The 21,712-nt window shown below is 54.0% G+C and overlaps 1 protein-coding gene across 5 annotated transcripts in view; it reads right to left on the reverse strand.

Moving 5' to 3' along the window:
- Positions 1–21,712, reverse strand: part of RAB11FIP3 (RAB11 family interacting protein 3) — a 44,065-nt gene that overhangs the window by 2,636 nt on the left and 19,717 nt on the right. Inside the window, exons 1-12 of one of the 5 annotated variants that reach the window (XM_031595328.2) lie at positions 19,763–19,908; positions 15,940–16,127; positions 13,937–14,110; positions 10,163–10,297; positions 7,657–7,692; positions 5,264–5,357; positions 4,451–4,554; positions 3,367–3,507; positions 2,221–2,302; positions 1,313–1,450; positions 579–734; positions 47–187 (exon numbers count right to left, since the gene is read on the reverse strand). In XM_031595328.2, coding sequence (XP_031451188.1) covers positions 47–187; positions 579–734; positions 1,313–1,450; positions 2,221–2,302; positions 3,367–3,507; positions 4,451–4,554; positions 5,264–5,357; positions 7,657–7,692; positions 10,163–10,297; positions 13,937–14,110; positions 15,940–16,100 — 1,362 coding nt within the window. In that variant the 5' untranslated portion in view covers positions 16,101–16,127; positions 19,763–19,908. Of the gene's footprint in view, positions 1–46; positions 188–578; positions 735–1,312; positions 1,451–2,220; positions 2,303–3,366; positions 3,508–4,450; positions 4,555–5,263; positions 5,358–7,656; positions 7,693–10,162; positions 10,298–13,936; positions 14,111–15,939; positions 16,128–19,375; positions 19,533–19,753; positions 19,909–21,712 lie in introns of those variants that run through there. The other 4 variants (XM_090151880.1, XM_031595327.2, XM_031595325.2 and 1 more) reach the window with 4 other exon arrangements.

A 21,712-nucleotide genomic window follows, 5' to 3' on the forward strand; every position in this document is an offset into this window, starting at 1 on the left:
CCCCAGGGAGATGCGGTCAGAGAGAAGCAGCTCCCTGTGCACGCACCTCATCTCTGGAGACTGAGCTGATCTCTGCTGCCAGGGATTCAGAGAAGGAGGCTGAGAAGAGGTTCTTGGCTCCCTGGATGCTCAGGTTGATGATCTGCCCGTTCAGCTCATCGTTCTGCTCCTTCAGGCTCCTGTTATCCTGTTCACAACAACCACGTGTCAGGTGCTGCATGGTGCCCCCGAGAAGATCCACACAACCCCACTGCAGAGCTGGGAAAGGCAGGGGCTTTGCAGGGCACTGGGAACAGCACACGTTCTCCTGACTCTAACTGGAGAGCCTGGAGAGCCTCAGGAAATGTGGGACAGGTCTAGGGGACACAGCATACATGGGTCCTGCAAACACACGACGCCCTTCAGAGGAAGGATCTGAGCTCTCCCGTCCCTGTACAGAGGAGCAAGAAACAGCAGGATGCTGCATGCATGGTCAGCTCCTGGAAGGGAGAAGCCCACCAACCAAGGAGCCAGGCAAAAGGGGAAAATAAGCATCCCTTATTGCAAAATGTTTCCTCTCCCTTCCCAGCCTCACCTACCTGCTTAAGCTGCTTGATCTCCTGCTCCAGCTCTGTCTCTCGTGTCCTGCTGTTGTACTCCTGCAGCCCCATGCTGCTGCTCCGGCCTCTCCGTTGCTCACATTCCAGTTTGAAGAGCTGCAAGTGCTCGAGCTGCTTCCTGAGGTCCTCAATGAGCTGCAGCAAAAGGAAGAGGGGCAGCTGAGTGCTGGCACTGCTTGCAGCCCATGGGACACACAGGTGGCCTCCTGGCTGGGAGCAGCTCCCTCCTGCTGCAATGGGACGTGCTGTGAATCCCCACATTATGCCAAAACAACAGCAATTTCCACTCTGAGACCCCAAACTCCATTCCTGCCACGATGGCAAGCACTGCTTGAGCCTCCAGATGGAATTACCTGGAAGAGGTGGCGGGGGTCCCATGTTTTTGCCACCAGACATGAAGAAAGCTGAGAGCTGTCCCCCCAGCCTGTTCTCTCTTCCCCTTTGCAAGCACCTGCTGGTTCCACGTGCTGCTGCCACAGTTCCTTTGATGCAAGAAAGCAACTGGCAAGGGTGGCACAGCCCAAATGGGTTTCCAGATGCAGGCAGGTGCGCTTGGTTGAATTTTAACACAGGCAGAAGTGACAGATGTTATACAGCTAAGCTGCTGCACTACCTTTCTCCACCCAGGCATGACCAAAGGCTCTAAAAATTGGCTTTGGAGATGCTGTTGAAACTAGAGGTGCAAAGCTGCAGTGGGCAGCCAAACTCCTCACCTCCTGTGTCGACTCCTTTTCCTTCTGAAACTGGTGCCTCTCGTGGCTCAGCTTGTCCCCCATCTTCCTCTTGTTCTCCTGCTCCTCTGTGAGCTGCACAGTGAGGTCCTCAATCTCGTCCAGCAGCTTCTGCTTCTCCTGCAAGCACACACAGTGCAGTGGTCACAGGGCTCACTGCCACCCAGCCTGGAGGTGCTGGGTGAAGTTTATCACCTGCTGGTGCCAACAGCCCCCTGCTGGGCATTTCCTTGTTTTCCTATGACCAACCCACACCATGACCAAGCTCCTGGCTTGGCTCTGCCTGTGAGGAAGCCTTTGTCTTTCCAAAAGCCCCAAATGCCACCAGGACACAGCAGTTCTCTCCATCCAGAGCTTACAAGGCCTCAGGGCATGAAGACAATGCTGCCTTGGCCACAGCTGGAGGTGCTCTGCAGGCTCAGAGGCTGCGAATGGGTGCAAAGCTGGAGGGCCTCCAGCTGGGCAGAGGTTTGGTTTCACATCAGTTTTAATCTTACATCCACCACAAACTCCAACAGAGCCATAATGCAACCTCTGTGCCAGAAGTGAAACCTGCAAGTTCATCCTCTCCACAGGCAATGCTCCCATCCAGCCCTGCCAGGCTGCAGCCTCCCAACCCCAGGCATGGGGAGAGGGTGTGTGAGATAACACAGCATTCTGAAGACTCAACTCGTGGATCTCAGTGACAGCTGTGTGCCTGGGCACAAAGCAGACCTAAACCCTTCCTGCTGCAGCCATAGGGCTGTGGACTTGCCTCCAGCAGAGGGCATGAGTCCCTTCCTGCAGTCAGGCCACCTGCTGCTCGCTGCCAGCTCAGGCACATTGCATTTTTAACACCAGGTTTGCAGCCAGGCACTGTGAACCTGCCTGCAAAGCACAGCCCCTCTCACCTCCTCAAGCCTCTCGATGTTGGCTCTTAAACAAGGGACACAAGACCTCAGCTCGCTGTTCTCATCATCCAGCTGCTGCAGCCTGCAACAATAAGGAGACTTGTCAGGAAGTGCAGCAGAGTGGGCTTGAAGCATCACCAGTAATATCAAACCAGGACCTGCTGGAGGAAAGCCAGCAGTGATTTAGCTTTTCATGCCAAACCCTGAGACCTGTACTATCCCCATTCCCAAGGGAAAATGGGAAACCTGCACAGCCTTTCTCCAGGCCCATGCCCTCCACAACCAGATCAGATGTTATTATTATTTTTTTTTTCAACTGAATGCTCATTTGTGCTCATGTGCAAACCTCAGCGTCAGACAGCAGGAAGCAAATGCTGCCTGGGCAGTCAGAGAGCTTCACCTCTGAGTTCTGCAGGTAAAGCAACAGCTATCTGCTGTGCTGTCCTACCACATACATGACTGAAAAATCAACCAACCGACCAGATGAAGTGCATTTGGTCTTCATTTACTGCAAGGATTGGACAAGAGCAACATGCATTCCAGAAAGGTGGTAAAAATATCCCTCTGAATAACAAACTTGTCTAATAAACGAGGCAACATCCCATGCTACTCTTCCCTTGGGAAGCTGCACAGAGCTCCCTGGTCAGGCCAGCACCTGTCTGACAGCTTTACCTTCTCGAGATGGGGTCTAACTCTGCCTCAGTACCCCCTCTGTGCCTCTGAAAGCCTGCAGCCACGGCACACTCCTGCCAACCCCCTTCACTGTGGGCTGAGCCCTCGCCTTCCCTCCCAGCCCGCATCTGCTCAACAGCCATGGCAGCTTTTGGGAGCAGGATCACACACCTGCCTGCTTCCAAGAGCTGAGTCACATCTGAGCATCAAACGGACTTCCACGGATCTTTCATGCAAACAAGTGCTAACAACCACCACCTGCACTCACACGCTGCAGGGCAGAGCTGTGGATGGGGAACAGGAGCTAAACTGAAACCGTATGGGGGAAATCCAAGGCCATGCTGGTGGAGGGGCCTGATTTTGGGATGAAGGGAAGGAAGGAGAAGCAGCCAAACCTCAGGGCCTGTAATGATTTGAGGTAATCCTGCCCATGTGCCCAGGAGCCCTGCCACCACTCGACCTGCCTGGCCCCACCTGGCCTGCAGGTTCTCGATCTCGATGCTTTTCTCCCTCTCCATTTTGCTCAGCATCTCCCTCTGCTTCTTGATCTCCTCCAGGAGTGTTTGGTCAGCCCTCAGCTCCTGCTCCTTCAGCTGTTCCTCGAGAGCATTCGCTCTGTGGAGAGGAGAGAGATGTGTGAGAGCTTCACTTCTTCCATCAGATGCAGCAAGAAAACAAGACAGCCCACAAAATCCCCAAATAAAACAAGCTGTGTGGTATCCCTGCCCATTTTTCTACCTCTCCACGGTGCATCCAAACCCCTTTTAAGGAGGGGAGGGGAAGAGGGTGAAAGCACAGCAATCACATTATGGCACACCTGTGGGTCACAGCGCTGGCACTGCCTGGATTGTGCCAGCTCAATCTGAGCCCTGCTCTGGGGAAGCTGCTCAGGATGTGCTTTGCTGGGAGGCTGTGGGCTGTCCCTCGTGCAGCCACTTTGCTCAGACAGGCTTTTGCCAGATAAAGCCATTCTTCAACCAGCAGTGAGTACAAGGCTTGATTAAAAGCTGGCTGACACTTCTGGGCCAAGCTGCTAAAGTGAAAACATTCCCCTCTGCTGCAGAGTTTATCAGGGCTTAGAGAAACCTTTGTTTGAATCGCTTGGTTCCATGACACAGCTGTTACTTAACAGCCTTACAGCCCTATAGATAAATCCTGGAGGGTTTATCTGAGGGTGTAAATATGCTGCTGGAAGACAGGAGCCTGCCAGCTCAGGGAGGGCAGCCATCAGTTACCGTGGGATCCACAGGGCTGTGCTGCAGCGGGGGCTGAAATCAGCGGGGCTGTGATGGGGCAGAGCAGGCACAGACCCTGCTGCACATCCATCCGAGCAGAGCCCCTCTCTCTGAACACCTTTACAGGAAACACCAACCTGCATCCCCCCCCAGATCCAACCCCTGGGGCTGCGCAGAGAGGTGGGCACACGAGGAAAGACCCACACAGCTCCGTATTTGCATGCAACCGAGCAGAATATTTGCACAGAGCGAGTCTTGGGGATTTGCTCACAACCCTGAAAAGCACCCTATGATCCCAAGGAGAGCCTGGCCAGCTCCTTTACCTGTGCACCAGTTGCAGGTTCTCCTGCTTGAGGCGGCTGTGCTGCTCACCATTGGCAGCTGTGTCCTTCTCCAGCTCCGTCACCCGCTTCTCCAGAAAGACCACCTGGGTGGGGGAAAGGCACAGCTCAGCACAGACCCCCAGCAACAGCCAGTGCATCGCTCCCAACCCCCCCCACCAAAGCAGGAGCCACCTAAAAGGGGACAGCTGCCACCGCAGCCAGGCTTTTGCTCAGGTTCTACGCTGGTTTCCCACATGGGACCAAACATCTCCCTGCTTCCTTTTTTTCATAACAAGATGCTACAGCAATGCCCAGAGCAAAGCAACCCGGCTGGGTCTCATCCACACCCATGCACAAACAAAGCAGCCAGCAGTACATCAACAGAGCCTGAACCACCGTGCTGCTGTGCTGGAGAAGAGAGCAAATGACACTGCAAACAGCCAGATGCATGTTTCCCTTTCCCACGCTGCTCCACACAGCTTTCAGCTCCTGACTGCAGAACTAAGAAAGCCATTTTGAAAGAGTTTCATCACCGCAGCAAACATTTACACAAGGCAGAGTTTCACTTTCCATCTTTCCCCTTGTCAGAGGTGCTCCAACAACAGCTTTCTGGTCCTCCTTGTCCCATGAGGACCAGCACAAAGCCACCAGAGGAAGATGCTGTCACCAGGGCCAGGCCTCTTTGCATGGGGACAGAGGGCTCTCAGGTTATGTCTCCTTAGATTAGGATTAGAGGCAATGCAGCAAGAGGAGCTTCAGCCCAGCCATCCCAAAGCCCTGCGTGCCACCGATGAGTGGCACACACAGCCCTACCTTGTCTGTGATGTCCTCTTCTGTGCACTCCAACGTGTCCCTGTAGGACTCCTCCATTGCTCCTCCAGACAGTGTGCTGGTCTGGTGCAGCTGTCTGTAACACAGCAAAGCCATCCCCACCCACAGCAGGGCGACCATCAGGGCCATCATAGCCAGACAAGGGCGACTTCAGCTGACAACACCCACACCAGACGGTCCCTTTCCCTCCTCCCCAGCTGCCACCTCCTTCCCTGGTGCTGGCAGAGCACTGCTCCTCATCAGGCAGTCTCTTACCAGAGCCCCAGCAGCAGAGTGCAGACGTGGACACATGCTGCAGGGACTTCACACTGCCATCATCTGCCCTCGCTCTTTGGAATAGGAGATAAGAGCCCCTGCTCCCCACTTTCTCTCTTTAAGAACGTGTGTCATCCACCAAAGGACAGAGTACTCTGCTCTTGCCACCGATAAAGTTAACTACTGGGGGCAATGGATGGGAAGAGGAACAGAACCCTGAGCTTGTTGGGAAACACCCATCACAGCTGAGAGCAAGCTAATCATTAGCCAAGCCTTACGACATCGCTGGCCACAGCTCTGCATCCACCTAAGGACACTGCCCAGCTCTTATTAGTGCTAATTGTGCCATTGCTGCACGGTGCAAGCAGCCACTATTGGTTTTCACAGCACAGCCCTGCAGATCCAAGATGCTGCCTGGTGCAAAGCACTGCTGTTCCCAATGCAATGTGGGGTCAGAGCCTGCAGCGTGGTACCCGCAGGGCTCACACACAGGGTCTGCCAGCAGCAGGGTCAGCTCGGGTTAAGTGACATGTGCCCATGGTTTGGGCAGTCCCCTTCCCTCCCCAAAAAGGACAGTGGGTGTTTCCCAGCCCTACCACCCTCATCCCGTGGATCTCTGCTGCCCCTCTGTGAGCCAAGCAGCCTCGCTGTGCAGCAGGCAGGCTGACCAGGCTTTGAAACCAGCACTGCTTCAAGCAGGAGGAGAGCAAGAGGTCTCTTCAAACCTAAATTATCCAATGATTATGTCATCTGGGCTCTGAAACTCACCCTGCTACACAATATGCTCATGCAAATATTCATGAAGCGTGGCTGGCATTTACTGAAGAGACCACAGCTGAGTACCAGGCTTGTTTTGCCTCCTCGCCCTGAGTACATATTTAGATTCTGAAGCCTTGGGCACATTTGTCATTTAAATCATGCCAAGCACAACAGGGCCCGAGCAGCAGAGATTTCTTGGCACAAACAGAACACGGGTAACAAAAGTCAGGGAAAGAGCCCTGACCAAAATAAAACCCACTTCCCAAAAGCAAACCTAATGTTATAATTACAGGACCTGCAACAAAAAGTGCTCTTTTGGCTGATCTGAAGGAGCTAACCCTTCTCTGTGGTTAACATGCAGGGCTGTCCCCTGGGGAGGAGGCACACCTGCCCCCATGGGGTTAATTCCAGTCCTGCCCTCTGCTCTGCCAGGCAGGGGACAGAAGTGATCCTGATACAGGAAGCATGGGACAGCCTGCTCCCTTCTGCCTTCTTTCCTGCCCGTGTTTTTAACAAAGTGAGATGAGTGGAAGGAGGAAATTCAATATCAAAGCCTCGCTTCCTTTCCAGGAGGACAGACTTGCTGACCACAGGAAAAATTGGGAAGGGCAGAGCGAGATGATGAGGTTTAGGGCAGCTCCTGAGCGCTCGGATTGCTGCACACCACGCACTGGAGCACGGGGATGGTGAGGTCTGTGCTTCCAGAGGCAGCGTGGTGACTTCTGGCCCCATCCTAACAAGCTGCCCCTTCCTCTGCAGTGCCCAGCCCCTGCCTGGAAAGGGGTGAAGAGAAAGGCAGAGACCTCAGAGGGCAGCGTTTCTCCCAAGCAGGGCAGAGAAGAGACAGCTTGTGAATAAAAGCAGGACACGGCAGGATGGTGCAGCCAGCAGAGGAGAGAGGGGTGCATGGAGACAGGACAGACCCCAGAGCAAAGTGCTGCCTTTCTGTGCAATCTGGGATAAAAACACCCACCAGGCAAGGGCAGCTGGCACACGAACCAGCCTTAGGACAGTGCCACAGGGCAGAAAAAGCAGAATAACAGACAGGTTACCTGCAGCTGCCCCCAGAGCTCCCCCTGACCTGACCCATCCCAGCTACACCCATGAGCCCAACACCCAAAGGCTGCTCTGAGCAAAAGGGAAAAGCCTCCCCTGCTTCTGTCCTAGGAGAAATTGGGCTGGTAGCCACCTGCAGCTGCTGGCGCAAGGGAGCAATCTCCAGATCAGAAGAAGGGCTAATGGAAAACAGATCAGAATGAGACCCGTTTTTCCCCAACGTGTCCAGAAGACGTTGCAAACTCATGCTGACAGCCAGCACAGGCACCCTTCCCACGGCAGCAGTAACCCAAGCACAAGCTTACCTTGCCACCTTCTTGCTGGAGAGTCTTTTATTCGGACTGCAAAAGCAACAAATAACAGGAAAGAGTTAGGAGAGCTGACAGTGGACGGCGAGGGAAACAGGAAACTGCAGGCACTGGGGGCACGTCCTTCGCCCCTGCAACATGCATGGCCACGACCCTCACAATTAGCACTGCTGGGCTAACGAACCCGATCAAACACGGCCGGTCCCAGCCCTGAAAGCTGATCCCCAAGGAAGGGGCTAAGAATAGCAGTGAGCTCAGTGGGGCTCTGCCAGCACTGCAGAACTCCAGCACCCCATGTCCCTCTGGGTCCCTGCCTGGCTGTGCCACGCACCCCCACATCTCCATCCATCTGTGAGCTTTGCACTGCTTGCTGAGCTGTATTTGGCTCTGGATCACCAAAGAACTGCTACCAGCACTGCAGGAGCTGTTGATCATGGATTTTAAGCACGGGCCCTATGACACCAAGGATGGGGACAAGCCCTCCTTGCTTGGCTCATGGTGCTGCGCATGGTGCTGCGCGCAACCCCCAAATCCATGGTGCATGGAGCACCATGACAGCACAAGCAGCCACATCCCTGCTGCTTCTTCCAGCACCAACTCCTGGCCAGATGTTCCCTCAGCTGCAGCTGCAAGCTGGCAAAAGGAGCAGGGCTCACACGTGCACCCAAACCCATGCTGCTGTCCAATTGGTGCCACCAGGACACAATGCTGGTGGCAACTCAGCACTGAACGGTGACGGCCAACAGCTCTGCTGGGCTGCATTCCCCAGTGCTTAGCTCAGCTCAAAGAACAACAATAAAAGTCAGCTGGGAGCTCAGTCCTGCCTGCAGCTGCAGCAGTGACATGAGTTCTTCGAAGGAGGAATTAAAAATGAGGCAGGGTGATTTTCTGTCAAAGACACACAAAAAATACAGCGCCTGGGAAACGAGGACCGATGGCAGGCTGTTGTCAGGGCTGTGTCCGTGTCAGAGGTGCATCCTCTGAGCCCCATTACAAAGGAGCAGGAGGAGCTGGCTGGGGAGAGGTCATCCATGTGTGCCAACAGCTGCAGGGTGCCATGTACAACCCATGCTGGGGGGAGGAGGAATATTTTCCTCTGCATGGAAAGCAGAGCCGGCACCTGCGGCTCTCCTGGGAGAGGATGAGATGTGCAAAGTCCACTTCAAGGGCACTAAAACAAAGCACAGCTCTCCAAACTGCCCCTTTCACAGCTCTGCCAACCCTGCTGAGCCATGTCTCTTTTGGCTTTGGGGCACTCATATCACAGCACCAACTCCCTCTGTGACTTCCAGCTCTTCTTATAGGTCATATTTGCATGACTTCACATCCACTTACATCCATCCCCCCCTGCTACACCTGATGCTGCACTCCAGCAACAGCAGCAGATCCATGCGGGGCAACCCTCCCCCCCCCCCCCAAGGAAGCCAGACATTTGTGCCATGAAAGCCCAGAGGGCAAGAGCTGATCAAAGCCTCTTCAATTCCTTCAGAGACACCGCGGGACCCCATCACAGAAGTAGCATTTCAGCTGTGCAGGGGTGAAACCCAGAATGGAGCGGGGCTGCTGATGCACACAGGGAAACCCAGCGCTCTCCTGACTGACTGCACAACCTCAGCCCCATCACCACCCCCAGGGCTGCCACACGGAGGCTCCCAACAGCAAAGGCAGCCAGGTGCCTGAGAAAGAGAAGGCACAGAAGCACTTTTACTACTAAAAAAGACAAGGCCAAGCTTCTATTTGTCTTCCAGCTCTCCCCCAAGCTATCCCAGGAGAGCTGTCCCTGCAGGATGGACAGACCATGAGCACAGCCAAAATATGGGCTTGGAAGAACACGCTGGGTGTGAGCAGAGCCATTATCTCCATCAGCACCGGCATCCCTCCTGCAACCACATCTGAACATGGAAATCAAAGCAGCTATCTCCCCCATTTGCCAAATCAGCTGGCTGACCCCAAAAAGCTGCATTCACACACGGAGCTCCTCACAAAGGCTCTGACATTCATCCTACCTACTCACTGGCTGGGTGCAAGTGAAACGAGTGGGTGCAAGCAGTTTCTATGGCTGCAGAGTGAGCATCTCCAGGAGATCCCAGGTCAGAGAGCTGTGCTGGGGGAGCTGCTGCCATGGCAGGACGGGCTGTGACCATCACTCCCAGGGTGGCAGAAACACCACAGCCCATCAGCCTGGGGCTGCAGGTTCCCACATATGAACAGCACTGCTCAGAGCGTGCTGGGTGCTGTATGGGACGTGCACGAGGTTGAGCAGAGCAGAGTGGAAGATTCCCATTGCCTGTTAGCTCCCAGGGCTCAGATTAAAGGCCCATCTGCTGTGATGCTTTTGCAGACTTTATTTTGCGAGTTCCACCACCCTCACTGAAATCCATCCCTTTCGGCAAGCAGGAATCAAGCCCGACAGCAGCAGAGGAAAGCTTTCCAGGACAAGGAGAGTCTTCCCTTCAAGAGCATCATTCCCAACACTGAAATTGCCACGCACAAGACCAATTACCTATTCATTTCAAGATCATTCAGGCGAGCGGAAAGATCCTCAAGGCGGTTGATTTGTTTGTGGCACTGGCTACAGTAAAACTCAAATGCTTCATCTGCGATAATGCTGTGCAGTTTCGCAGCGAGCGGATTGGTGCTAGAGAAATCACAAGTGTCATTTTAACAGGACAGAACAGAGCAATCGGATTTTGTCTGTGGCTTCCACAAGCTGAGTTATTTGGAAGGGCGGCATCTCCGGGCAGGGGAGGTTTTGGCACAAGATGTAGGATTTGCTGTTTGAGTTTGAGAGCAGGCTGGGTTTTATTTCCCTATTTTTGCTTTGGGATTTGCAAACCGAGCTCGTGCACAGCACTGAGTTCATAGAGCCAAATCCTTCGGTTGGTTGCCCCGTTTTCCAGTGGGACAATTTAGAAATAAAGCAGCTGTGCTGCTCCACTGTTAGCAGTGCAGACCAGGGTCAGGTTTTCACGTCTAAGAACTTCTCCCTTTGAAGATATGCTCATAAAAACAGTGGTGCTGAACCAACCGCCGCCTCCTACAGAGTGAAGTGCACGAGCAGCAGCTTTGCCTCATCGTTTGGCAAAGAGATGTAAAGGTGTACAAACTAATTGCCTTCGGAGCTAATGGGTCTGATCAGCTTTTCGTTTTCAGCTGCTCAAGCTGCTGAGGTGTCCACCGACCCCTGGCAAAGCAGGGAGCCGTTCTCCCACCTGGCACAGCTTGGGCAAAAGGGAGTTTGGCCACGGGATTCTGAGCAGCACGGGGTTGGTGGCACTTAGGAGCTGCATGCATGTCATTTTCTGCAGGAAAACACGCTTCTGGAAGCCACAGACTCGAATCAAAGAAAGGTTAATAGTGAAAAAACAAAGCAGTTCAATAAGTAAGACAGGTAAAGGTGTGAGCAAACACGAGCAAGCTTAAAAACAACAGATGTCTGGAAAGGACCCCGTGATCCACGCTGGAAAGCCCTGACCCAGGAGATGCTGAGGAACCCCAGGAGGGTCTCCCTGCACAACTCATTTGGGATCTCTCCAGGCAGCAGCACGGTGCAGCACTCAGCCACCCCAGGGCCAGGCTTCAGAGCCTGTGCCACCCCTACAGTGCTCCTGGTGCCTCATAGAGCAGGTGACCAGACACAGGACATGCTGCCTCGCTCCTTTCTTCCCACTCCTGAAGAAACATGGAAAAAACATCCCTATGCTCCAGGGCAGGCTTGATCTCAGGGAAAAAACCTCCATCCACCAGCAGTCCTTTCAGCTGCTCAGGCTTTGCACGGGGTTGAAGCTGGCAGCAGCTTTGTGGCAGCCAGGAGGAGCGACGTGCCCTGTTGTGGGATGCTCCCCATGGCTCAGCCACACATGAGTGCCCTGTTGTGGGATGCTCCCCATGGCTCAGCCACACATGAGCTCTGCTCGGCGCGTCCTCACTTCGCCCATTTCTTAACGAGCATTAATCAAGGTGGGGGAAAGCCATTAGACAAGAAGCCCTAAGAGAATCCAGAGGTATTCACTGCGTGAAGATATACCTGGCCCCTGGCTGCTTTGGTTCCCTGCCAGGTGAGTGGGTGAGAGCTCAACCACAGCGCACCTCAGGGCATCCCCACCCAGCACTGGTGGCACATTGCCACCCCTCAGCCCTGCTGCCTCCTTCCTCCATCCCAGGGGAGCAGCACTGCTCTCACCCAGCACCTACAGACAGCTGGTTGGTGTGTGAGGGGCTTGGGCTTCCCACTGCTATCCATTCCTTGCTGGGTGTTGTAGAGAGCTTTGCTGTCTGCATGGATGAGCCCAAAGTGGCAACCCATAAGCATGCAAGTAAGGACTAAGCAGGAAAACTCAGCACCCTGCAGGCTCTTGGTTCTTGTGTTAGCCTTCCTGTGAAGGTCTTCTTATGGAGACATTCAAGACTGACCTGGACTATGCCTACCTATGTGACTGATAGTAGGTAACCTGTTTTAGTAGGGGGGTTGGACTCCATGGGCTTAAGGTCCCTTCCAACCCCTGCTTTGATTCTGTGTGCAGGAAAATTTGTCGACATGATTCCCATCTGATGCTCCTGTAATGTGGAGGTGATGCATGGTGACGTGGCCATTTACAAGTGATGCTGAACCTCAGCAAAAAAAAAAAAAAAAAAAAATGAAGAAAAGGGTTCAGCCCGAGCCAGCAGCATCCCGCAGCTCTTTGTGAGGTTGCACTGTGTGTAAACGCAGGTGGTAGGCAGGGCTTTGTTCAGAAAAACAGCACATTCTTAAAGACACACCAGTTAAGGACCTTTCTGCACGCAACAATAATCCCAGGTAAGGGCCAGACCTGAAAGGCATGCGGAAATTCTCTCTTTCAAAAACAGAACAGCATTCTTTACCCCTGAGGTTCTGCAGGGCTTTGTCTGCAGTCTGCCTCCCCAGCACTCCCCAGCTAAAAGCAGTGAGAGCTTTGGGGCTGTGCATCCCCTGAGTCCCCCCTGGATAGCAGAGATGCTGCAGGTGTGAGATCCAAAGGGAGAAGAATGGGAAAGGCCAGGCACTGACAGAGCAGGAGCTGAGCACTGTGTGTGGGGGTAACCCAGAGCTCAGGACTGGTATTAAAGAAAAAGCTGAGCTGATTGCAAAATGACTGGAGTATTTTGTTGCCAGGAGGCTTTTGGAGCAGTTTGGAGGCCCACACTCAGGGAGGAACTCAGAACACCAAGGCTGGCTTTTAGCTGAGAGCATTTCCCCATGTGTGGCACCAGGCATGGACAGCTGCACCCAGGTGGCTGTGCACAGTGCCAACACAGGACGTGTGAGGTGAGCAAAGGGTCCCCAGCAGGGCAAACTCACCAGGGGTTAGAGTTTCCCAAAGCAATGGGTAGAGCTTTACAGCAAAACCTCCACGGCAGATTTAATTCACATCTTCAAAACTGCTGCTAAAAAAGGAAAGTTAGCCCTGGCCTGCAGCAAAGTGCTGACAGCAGCCCTTCTCCTTCAGCCCCCTGCAGCCAGAACTGCCCCAGCCATATAAAGGCCTTTAGGAATCTGACAAAATGCAGGCAAAGAGGAGAAAATAAAAAGCTGTGACAGATTTACACTGCTGTGCAGTCACACACACAGCATCCCAAAGGGGAAAAAGCATCCTCTTGGACACCAGTGTCACACAGAGACACTCTGGGCTGCAGGTGTGGGTCAGCATTCCAGCTTTTACTTTTTTCCCTTGAAAAACAGATATGGATTGGTTTGTAGCATCCTACCAGCTCCTCAGCACACCCTGCATGGGCTGGAAGCACTTGCTTGGTTTCAGATCTTAGTGTAAGGAGAGCAAGGAAACACTGCAGCCTCCTTCCTGCCCCACAGATCTCAGGCTGTAGCTGTTGGTGCAAATCCAACCACTGCATCAAAGCCAAAAATGTAGGTGTAGCAGATTAAAATAAGTAAAAAAAAAAAAAAGCTGTCATCCAACAGGATCGGAGCTAAAGCTGTGAGGCTGCCTGCTTTTTTTCTACCAGAAAGTTCTGAGAAGAGCCACATCACCAACAGCACAGGGAACGTGGGGTTGTCCTGGGCTCCAAAGTGCTCCTCCAATGCTGCTGGACATCGGTGCTTCTGCTGGGAGGGTGGGAGGATGGGAACTGTGCAGGGCAGGGATGGAGGGAGGCAGCTCCTGGCTGTGTGCTGGTTACCTCCTTACATCCAGGATTTGCTCACGCAGACCAAATTGTGTGCAAACCCAAACACAAGAGCCCAAGTTGAGAAGTTATGCCAAGGAAACCCATTACAACGCAGTGCTGTGCTGAGCATTACCTGGGGGAGAGGAACGAGGAGCTGCTAAAGCTGCTTTCCCCATTACACAAGCTGTCCGAGAACAAATCTGCTTCATTCCCTTCTCCATAATCCTCGAAGTGCTCCTCTCCGCTAATGACCGTAACGATGGAGTGGCTGAGCTCTGAGCCCAGGGGCAGGTCGTGTGGATGAGATCTGTGGGGGGACAGAGAGATGGGTGTCACGGGGTGACCACATGTAACTTTTCCCAGAGGTCTTTCCTACCCAGGACTGCAGAGATTTGAAAAACCTCTGGGGCAAAAAAATGCAGGGGGGATTAGCAAGAAGCAAGGTGGAAAGCAAGCCACGTGTCTAAAAGCACAGCTATGTGCTGGGAGGGGGGTAAGACCACTCTCCTCCCTAAAATGCATTGCTAAAGAAGGAGGAAAGACCGGATTACTCCAAAAGCTGATTTTTTACCCTACACTGGAGAGCAGAAGGAGGCACCCAGCAGGCCCAGCAAGCATGGAAAACTGCTCCAGGAATAGAAGGCAGGGGTGGAATTTTTATATTTCTTTTAAACTAAGAAGCAAGAGCCAAGCCCAGCTCCACAGCACGGGGCTGTGGTTTGTCAAGCACCTTCCAGGGGCTGATCTCATCAGCCAGAGCTGCTCTGGGCAACAGCACAGTGAGGGCAGTTCACCCACACCTCTGGGATGCACCAGCATCGTGGCACCAACCTCAAGCCTTCCAATCTCTAACCCAGAAGCTGCAATACATTAAAACGTGCTTTTGCCTTGAACTTGCGAGTACCTGGAGCCTGCCCACACCTCATACACCACTCAAAGCACCCAGGGGTCACCCAGCCTTCCCAAGGCCGTGCTGGGAGGAGCAGGAAAGCCTCAGCAACAAAACCTAACCCCGAATGCAGCGGGTTATACTTACAGGCAGGTGAATTGGAGGCAAGGAAGGCGCACGCAGGCTGCCATGGCCCCTGGGTGGGAGCTGTGCTTGGGGCCAAGGAGATCAGAACCTGCTTACAGCCCGACTTAACTGCTGCTGAGCTGAGCAGAGCAGCGTGCAGCCAGCTAATCCCATCGCCCTGATCTGCACACCTCCACCAAGCCTGCACCCTTTCAGCCCCAGCACCTTGCGTGTTCTCATGCTAAGTTTTTGGGGTGGGAAGGAAGCCACAAAGAGCCCTTTGCTTCCAAAAAGCTCAAAGTACTTTTTAGAGCACCACACCTGGATGCCATGCTTTCGGTGCTGACAGCTCTTGGGGTTTCAGTGCTGTTAGCAGGGTGAGGTGAGCTCCCTGTTAGCAGGGAGGTGTTCAAGGCAGGCTTGGATGGGGCCATGGGCAGCCTGGTCTAGTATTAGATATGGAATTTGGTGGCCCTGCCTGCAGGAGGGGGGCTGAAGCTTCACGATTCTTCCACCCTAAGCCATTCTATGACTCCATGACCCCCCCAAAGCAGCTCAGTCACACCCCCAAACCCGCTCTCCCCACACAGCTAGGAGTGCCCAGGCACAGCATCAGATAGCAGGGCAGGAGCCATCAGCTCACAGCGCTGCGCTCCGGGCGCAGGTTGGAAGCACGTTGTTACAGGAGGTGGCTGCACATCAAAGGGCACACACGTGTTTGGGAGAAACAAGAATACGGCGAGTTCCCCTCCTGGCTTCAAAATTACACGTTGCATTGCTGGCTTAAGTGATAGATTAAAAACTGCGGGTATTTCAGGTGTGTAAAGAACTTATTTTAGAAGTTAGAGATGCTAATGAGGGTACAGAAGTTCTCCCAAGGCAAGCTACAATTAGCTCAAAGAGATTGCCAGGCCGAGCTCCAAAACAGCCTACACACAGTGCAGCCTCATTATTATTCCTAAAGAAGAGCTATTTCGGTCCTGCGTGAAGTTACAAGTGCTCAGAGCACACCAACCAGTTCCAGCAAGACAGAGCCAGCCCGCTCAGTTTGGTCCTCAGCAGCATCTCTCTCCCCTGGTCCTCACCTGCCCCCTTTTTGCCCCCCATCCTTCCCCACTGACCCCTGCTCCTGCTCCTCGATGGCATCTGTGAACTCTGAGTGCACGGTGGAGTCGATGGCGCTGTCGGTCTCCACCTCGTCGTGCATCTCGTGGTGCACCAGAGTGCTGGTGTCCTCATCTGTGAAGGTTTCACACTCGCTGTAGGTGCTCTCTGAGCCCATGTACGCACTGTCGGTCACCTCATTTGCCTGTGGCAGGAAACGAGAGGAAAAAAAGACATCTTGTAAGATGCTACAGCCGTGTCGTTTCATTGTGGAGCAGGACAAAGCAGGGCAGCCCACTACCATTCCCAGGGCTGCCCATCACCCGTGCTTGGGGCAGCCCATTACCCACACCCAGGGCTGCCCATCACTCATATCCAAACTGACCATTACCCACACCCAGGGCTGCCCAACACCCGTGCTCAAGGCAGCCCATACCCACAGCTGTCCATTATCCAGGGCAGCCTATCAACTGTGCTTAGAGCAGCCCATCACCCATATCCAGGGCAGCCTCCAACCCATATCCAGCAGCTGCCATCACTATTTCTTTCACCCACCCCATTTTTAAGAAGACACCATCCGAATTCCCTACCAGGACCCACCATGCCAAGCCACCATGCAGTCCTGAGAGCACTTTTTTTTCCCCACTGCAGCCATATGAGGGCACTTTCCATCCCCCATTTGGGGACAGGTCAGTTCCCCAAACACAGGAGGTGCTGCACCCAGATGCTTGGGAGCACCCAGATGTTCAGGAGCACGAGAGGGAACACACACTGCAGCAGAAGCTCTCCTTAGGGAACCCATTTCCTGGCTCTTCAGGAATTTCCCCAGGTGGTTTCAGGACCAATCAACTCTTTTGTGTCTCTGGGGTTTTGGCAACCAGGGATCTGGTGCAGAGCTGCAGCTGTGCACTGCCACCCGGTGTCCTACAGCTGCAGGATGGGTGGCAAAGGGAAGAACACGGGTTGAAAGCCACTGGGCCACCTGAGGTCTATGCAGGCAGATGGGAACTGCTGGCTGCCCCTCCTGCAAGGCCATGGGGCAATGCAGCAGCATTCCAGATGCTGGAATAAACTCCTCTTCCTCTGCCATGTAGCACAAGTAGAAGCTTCTGGGGCTGCTTGCAAGCACTTGCAAGAAAATGGTGCATCTCAAAGCCTTGCATTGCATAGAGCTGGCAGCTGGAAGGAGCACACGGGCGCTGTGTTAGGGGGACAAACCCCACACAGCAGCTGCATGCTATGCACGGGGACAAACCCTGCCCAACCCTGCAGCGTCAGCAGGAGGTGCCAGCACAGACAGACTACAGACAGCCCCCAGACACCGCCCTGAAGGTAAACATGATGTCAACCTGTGCAGAACCTGAGTCCAAAGTCACCGCCAGCAGGAGACAGGGCTGTTCCTGAGAGCTCCAGCAGAGCAGCATCCCCAGCAGGGATACAGAAAACCAACAGCAGTCTGCAGAAGAGGCCAGGATTTGGCATAGGGGACATGGGTATGTTGGGATGCTGATCTGGGGAAGTAAAGCCATCTCCAGCCCCTGCTGCTGGGCCAATCTCTGTGGTGCTCCATGCAGGATGCAATGGGATCTGACAGCTGCAGGGAGCACAGCATGCCCACCCACTGCCCCAAGACGTGCTGCTTTCTGCCTGCAGGGGGAAAGATGTAGAGCTGAACTGGGAATAACTTTGCTTGAGGCCTCCAAAGTCAAGTTTGTTGTTTGGAAAAAAAACAACCAAAAGAACAAGAAATGCACGCAGTCCCTGGCTGGGATCACCTGTCCCATCAGCACGGTGCCCCACACCAGTCGTTCCTCCCCTCCTAATCCTTTTTCTCTTTAGCCTTATTAAAATCAAACCCGTGTAGTCAATGAGTTACGGGGCAGGTGAAACCTGAAACAAAGTTCTCCTCCTGAGCAGCAGCGTGGAGAACTTTGCTTTACAATGCATCACAGATTAAAGAACCAGACCTCCAGCAGAGATGCCAGCAGCAGATAGGCAAGCAGGGAGGCCGAGGCAAGGTCTGGCAGAATGCACCATAAAGCAAAGCAAAGCCAAACCAAACCCCTGTGCCCTGGGCAAAGGTGCAGCTGCAGATCTCAGAAAGCTCTTTTACGGCCCCAGAACAGCTGATCTGTGCACTGACCCTATAAATCCCACTGCCACCTCTCTCCTCCAGCCAAGCTCACTTTGCTCTGAGCAGACAAAAAAAAAAAAACAGAATGGCAATGCACCTATTCCAGGCATTTAATGGCACTTTTGGGTACAGAACTGTTGTAGAAACTGATCCAAAAAGTCCCTTTGTAAGGGGAGAGGAGCGCAGGGTTCTGGGAACCACCTACAAGGGGTGAGCAGGGATGGCCACACACCATAAAACACATCAGCACCCCGACACAGCTGGGCTGGGCAGCACGGGAGGGCTGCAGACGTCACGATACCCTTACACAAGAGTTTCTCCTGACGTCCTAAATTCCTTTGCTTGCTGTATGGGGTGTATGACAAAAGCACACGTGGAGCTTTAATCCGGGAGCAGCACATGCTTGGGCGTGCTTCTGTGCTTCCAAATGATTGGGAAAAGGCACAAGAGGCTCCAGGGAGCGTTTGCTTTGCTGTTTTGGTCAGCGTTGGGCAGAAATCTTCACTCAAAGCACAACCAGAGCCTGGATGTGGGACAGCTGTGTCCCAACAGTGCCATTGGCAGGGCTGGTCCAGCACTGCTGGCCTTGGGCACAGCGACAGGGAAATGGGGGAGGAGAGGGGAGGATGGGGGGGGGGAAGGAAAGGGAAGAACAACTCTGCCTTCCTAACGGGTTTATCTGTGATTAACGGCAGCTCTGACTGTGCTCTGGATGGGGGGTGGGAAGGGACCAAGGACACCCAGCACTTCCCCATCCATCCCAGGGCTGCAGGAGCCAGGCTGGGATCGCTGCTCCACGCAGAGCTGAGTGCAGTGGGGAAGGAGAACACCAAACTGACCCTAAGCTGCAATCCTGGCCCGGGTTGGGGACAGGCACCTCCCTGCTCAACACAAGGTGTGTTTAAGTTGGCTTCTACCCATACAAAGGGGAGAGGGAAGCAAGCTGTGCTTGCAGTCCCACCCTGAAACACCCCGCGGCAGCAGGCAGGATCCCCTCCCCACCAAACAGCCCCGCAGAGCTCACCCATGGGGTTTGCCTCTTGCTGCTCATGCGGGCAATACTCACTTTGCAGAGAACACAGAGCTCAGCTCAGAACAAAACCAAGCCCCAATCTGGCCACAATGCCAACCCGACACAAGCACTACAGGTAAACAGGGCTGACCCACACCAAAACAAGAACATTCATCAGCAAAACCAGCCAACCCCACAATGCCCATACCTGCCATCCTGCCCAGCCCAGAGCCAGGGACAAACCAAGCCATAACGTGCCTGCCCTGCAGCCCCAGCTCCCTCCTTCATGCCAGAGCCCAGCACTCACCTGCGGACACATCCCTCCCAGCTGGACCCAGCTCCTTCTGGCAGGGAGGAGGGAAGCAGGTCTGGAACAGAACTCCTTTTGTTGCTGACCTCCAGCCCCCTGATAACACTGGGTGAGCTCAGATTGCTCCCCGCTGTGTGGCCACCAAAATAAAAGCAAGCTGTGCTCCGGCCAGCCCTGCTCCAGGTGCACAGGCTGCTTGCTGTGTAAACTACTGCTGATTAGGAGGGTTATTTCCCAGGAGGATTGGCCTTGCTAGAGAGGCTCCCAGGACGTCTCTCTCTCTCTCTCTCTCTCTCGGTGTTCCTGGTGAATAGTTAAATGTTAAATACAATCTCTTTCCTTATAGTGACGAACAGGGAAGCAAACAAAGCTTGCCTTGCTCACCAGGCAGGGACCAGAGGCGGTGACTCCAGGATGGTTGCTGACATCACCCTCCAGCACAGGCTGTTCCCAGCAGGGTGCACGGTGTGGGACCCCCCTGTTCCCAACACCCCACACAGAGGTCCTGCTCTGCTCCCAGCTCCGAAGAACTGACCCAAACTGCTCACATCAGGAGGGCCCTCCCACCTCACAACCCACCCCCAGCACAGTGCACGAGGCACAGGAGGTTTCCTCCTGCCCTCTCTACAGAAGCAGAACCTTTGCCCTCTCCCTCAGCCATGCCTGCTGAGCACACAGGTTCCCTTCCATTCCCTTCACAAGCCATGTTTCCCCATTTTCTCTTGGACACATCCTTCCTGGTGCACAGTGCCAAGGGGAAGCTCCTTGCCTGATAACCACTGACCTTGTGTGCTCTGCACACAAGCAGCAAGGATTTCTTGCTTAAAGAGCACAGGGATGGTTTAACCCACACTCTTCTCCTGGCTCCTGTTTGTGCTGCAGGATCCCAGGGAGCTTCCAGCAGAGCCCTGGCTCAGATACACCCACAGCACCACAATGAGGAGCCACCACCACCGTCACTTTCTGAGCTCTCTCCAAGGCTTTGTGACCCCACGCAGCTCATCTGTGCTGCAGCCCAGCTCCCCCCACTCAGTCCTACAGCTGCACTTGCAGAGGGAGATAAAGCTGCAAGGTCCTCGCTTCCCAAACTCCTTCCACCTTATCATCCACAAAGCAAACATCCCCACCAGGATGCAATTTCTCACTGTATGCTTCAATTTCAGCATCCTGCCTCTGAACCATCTGTGTCAGATTTATCCATTTCCCTTTCTCTGAGCAGGACTGGGGGCTGTGCAACACAGACGTTTCCTTGCTCTTTTCAGGGCTCCACGTGTCCCCCAGGTCCAGGAGGGGACGGTGGGTCTGCAGCAGGTGGTACAGCCACCCCACGTGTGCCAGGAGGAGCTGTGGTCGACGCACTGGGAACTCACTGCTGCACACTGAGTGGTGGTGCAGCACACACTCAGCTGCAGCTTCTCCATCCCCACCTCACGGTTTGGGTTGTGTGCATCTTCTGTCCCTTTTGCAGACATTCTGAGCTGCTGGAGAAACTCAGCAACGTGAGTTTAAACTGCCTCACTCTGATTTCTGCCCTCCAAGAAGCATTAAACTCGGTTACTCCGCGTGAAAAGAAATTACACCTTCAACAGAAGCAACAGTTTTCAGCTACGACAGGCTGTGCTGTGCCTCCAGCCAGGCAGGTTGGGGACAGCTGGGGAATCCCTTCCCAAAACCACCCCTTGGGACCTCACCAAGGGCTGCTCTCCTTCCCAGATCCGCTCCCACTGTGCCATATGAGCTGCTCCTACATCTGATGCATCCTTCCTCACTGCTACTGAGGCTGCCCCAGCGACTGCCCAGCAGATGGCAACAGCCCTGCATGCACTGTGCACACCGTGCACCTCCCTTCACCTTCTGCAATTCAGCTGCCCCCTTCTGCACGTCTCAAAAAAGGTCCTCCCCACATTCCCATGGCTGAAATTGGCGTTGCTGCTATTTGCCATGCTCCTGGGCAGCCCTTCTGGAGCACAGCTGTGCACTGACGCTGCCCCTCCTCCAGCCCACCAAAGTTTACACGTTTCCATGCCCAATCCCAGAGGAACTGTGGCTGCACACCTCATTTTTGTGGTTTGCTTTCATTTTGGGAGAGTCCTTCTATTACTGTAGGGCTGGAGGAGAGTCAGCCTGCCTGATCTGCTCTGCTCTGCTTCAGTGGGCTCAGCTACCCCAGGAGAGAGCCCCTACCCTCTGGGAAAGCACAGCAGGCATCTAGCCCCTTTCCTCCTGCTGGCCATTACAAAGGAGTCCCTGCACCTCCAAAATGAATGGCCCACATGACTCAGAGCTGTTCAAGCTCACACAACTCCCACCTATGCTTATTCAGCAGCACAGCCT

This window comes from Phasianus colchicus, chromosome 16, assembly GCF_987193195.1.
Source record: "Phasianus colchicus chromosome 16, bPhaCol1.hap1.1, whole genome shotgun sequence".
In the NCBI taxonomy this organism is placed as follows: Eukaryota; Metazoa; Chordata; class Aves; order Galliformes; family Phasianidae; genus Phasianus; species Phasianus colchicus.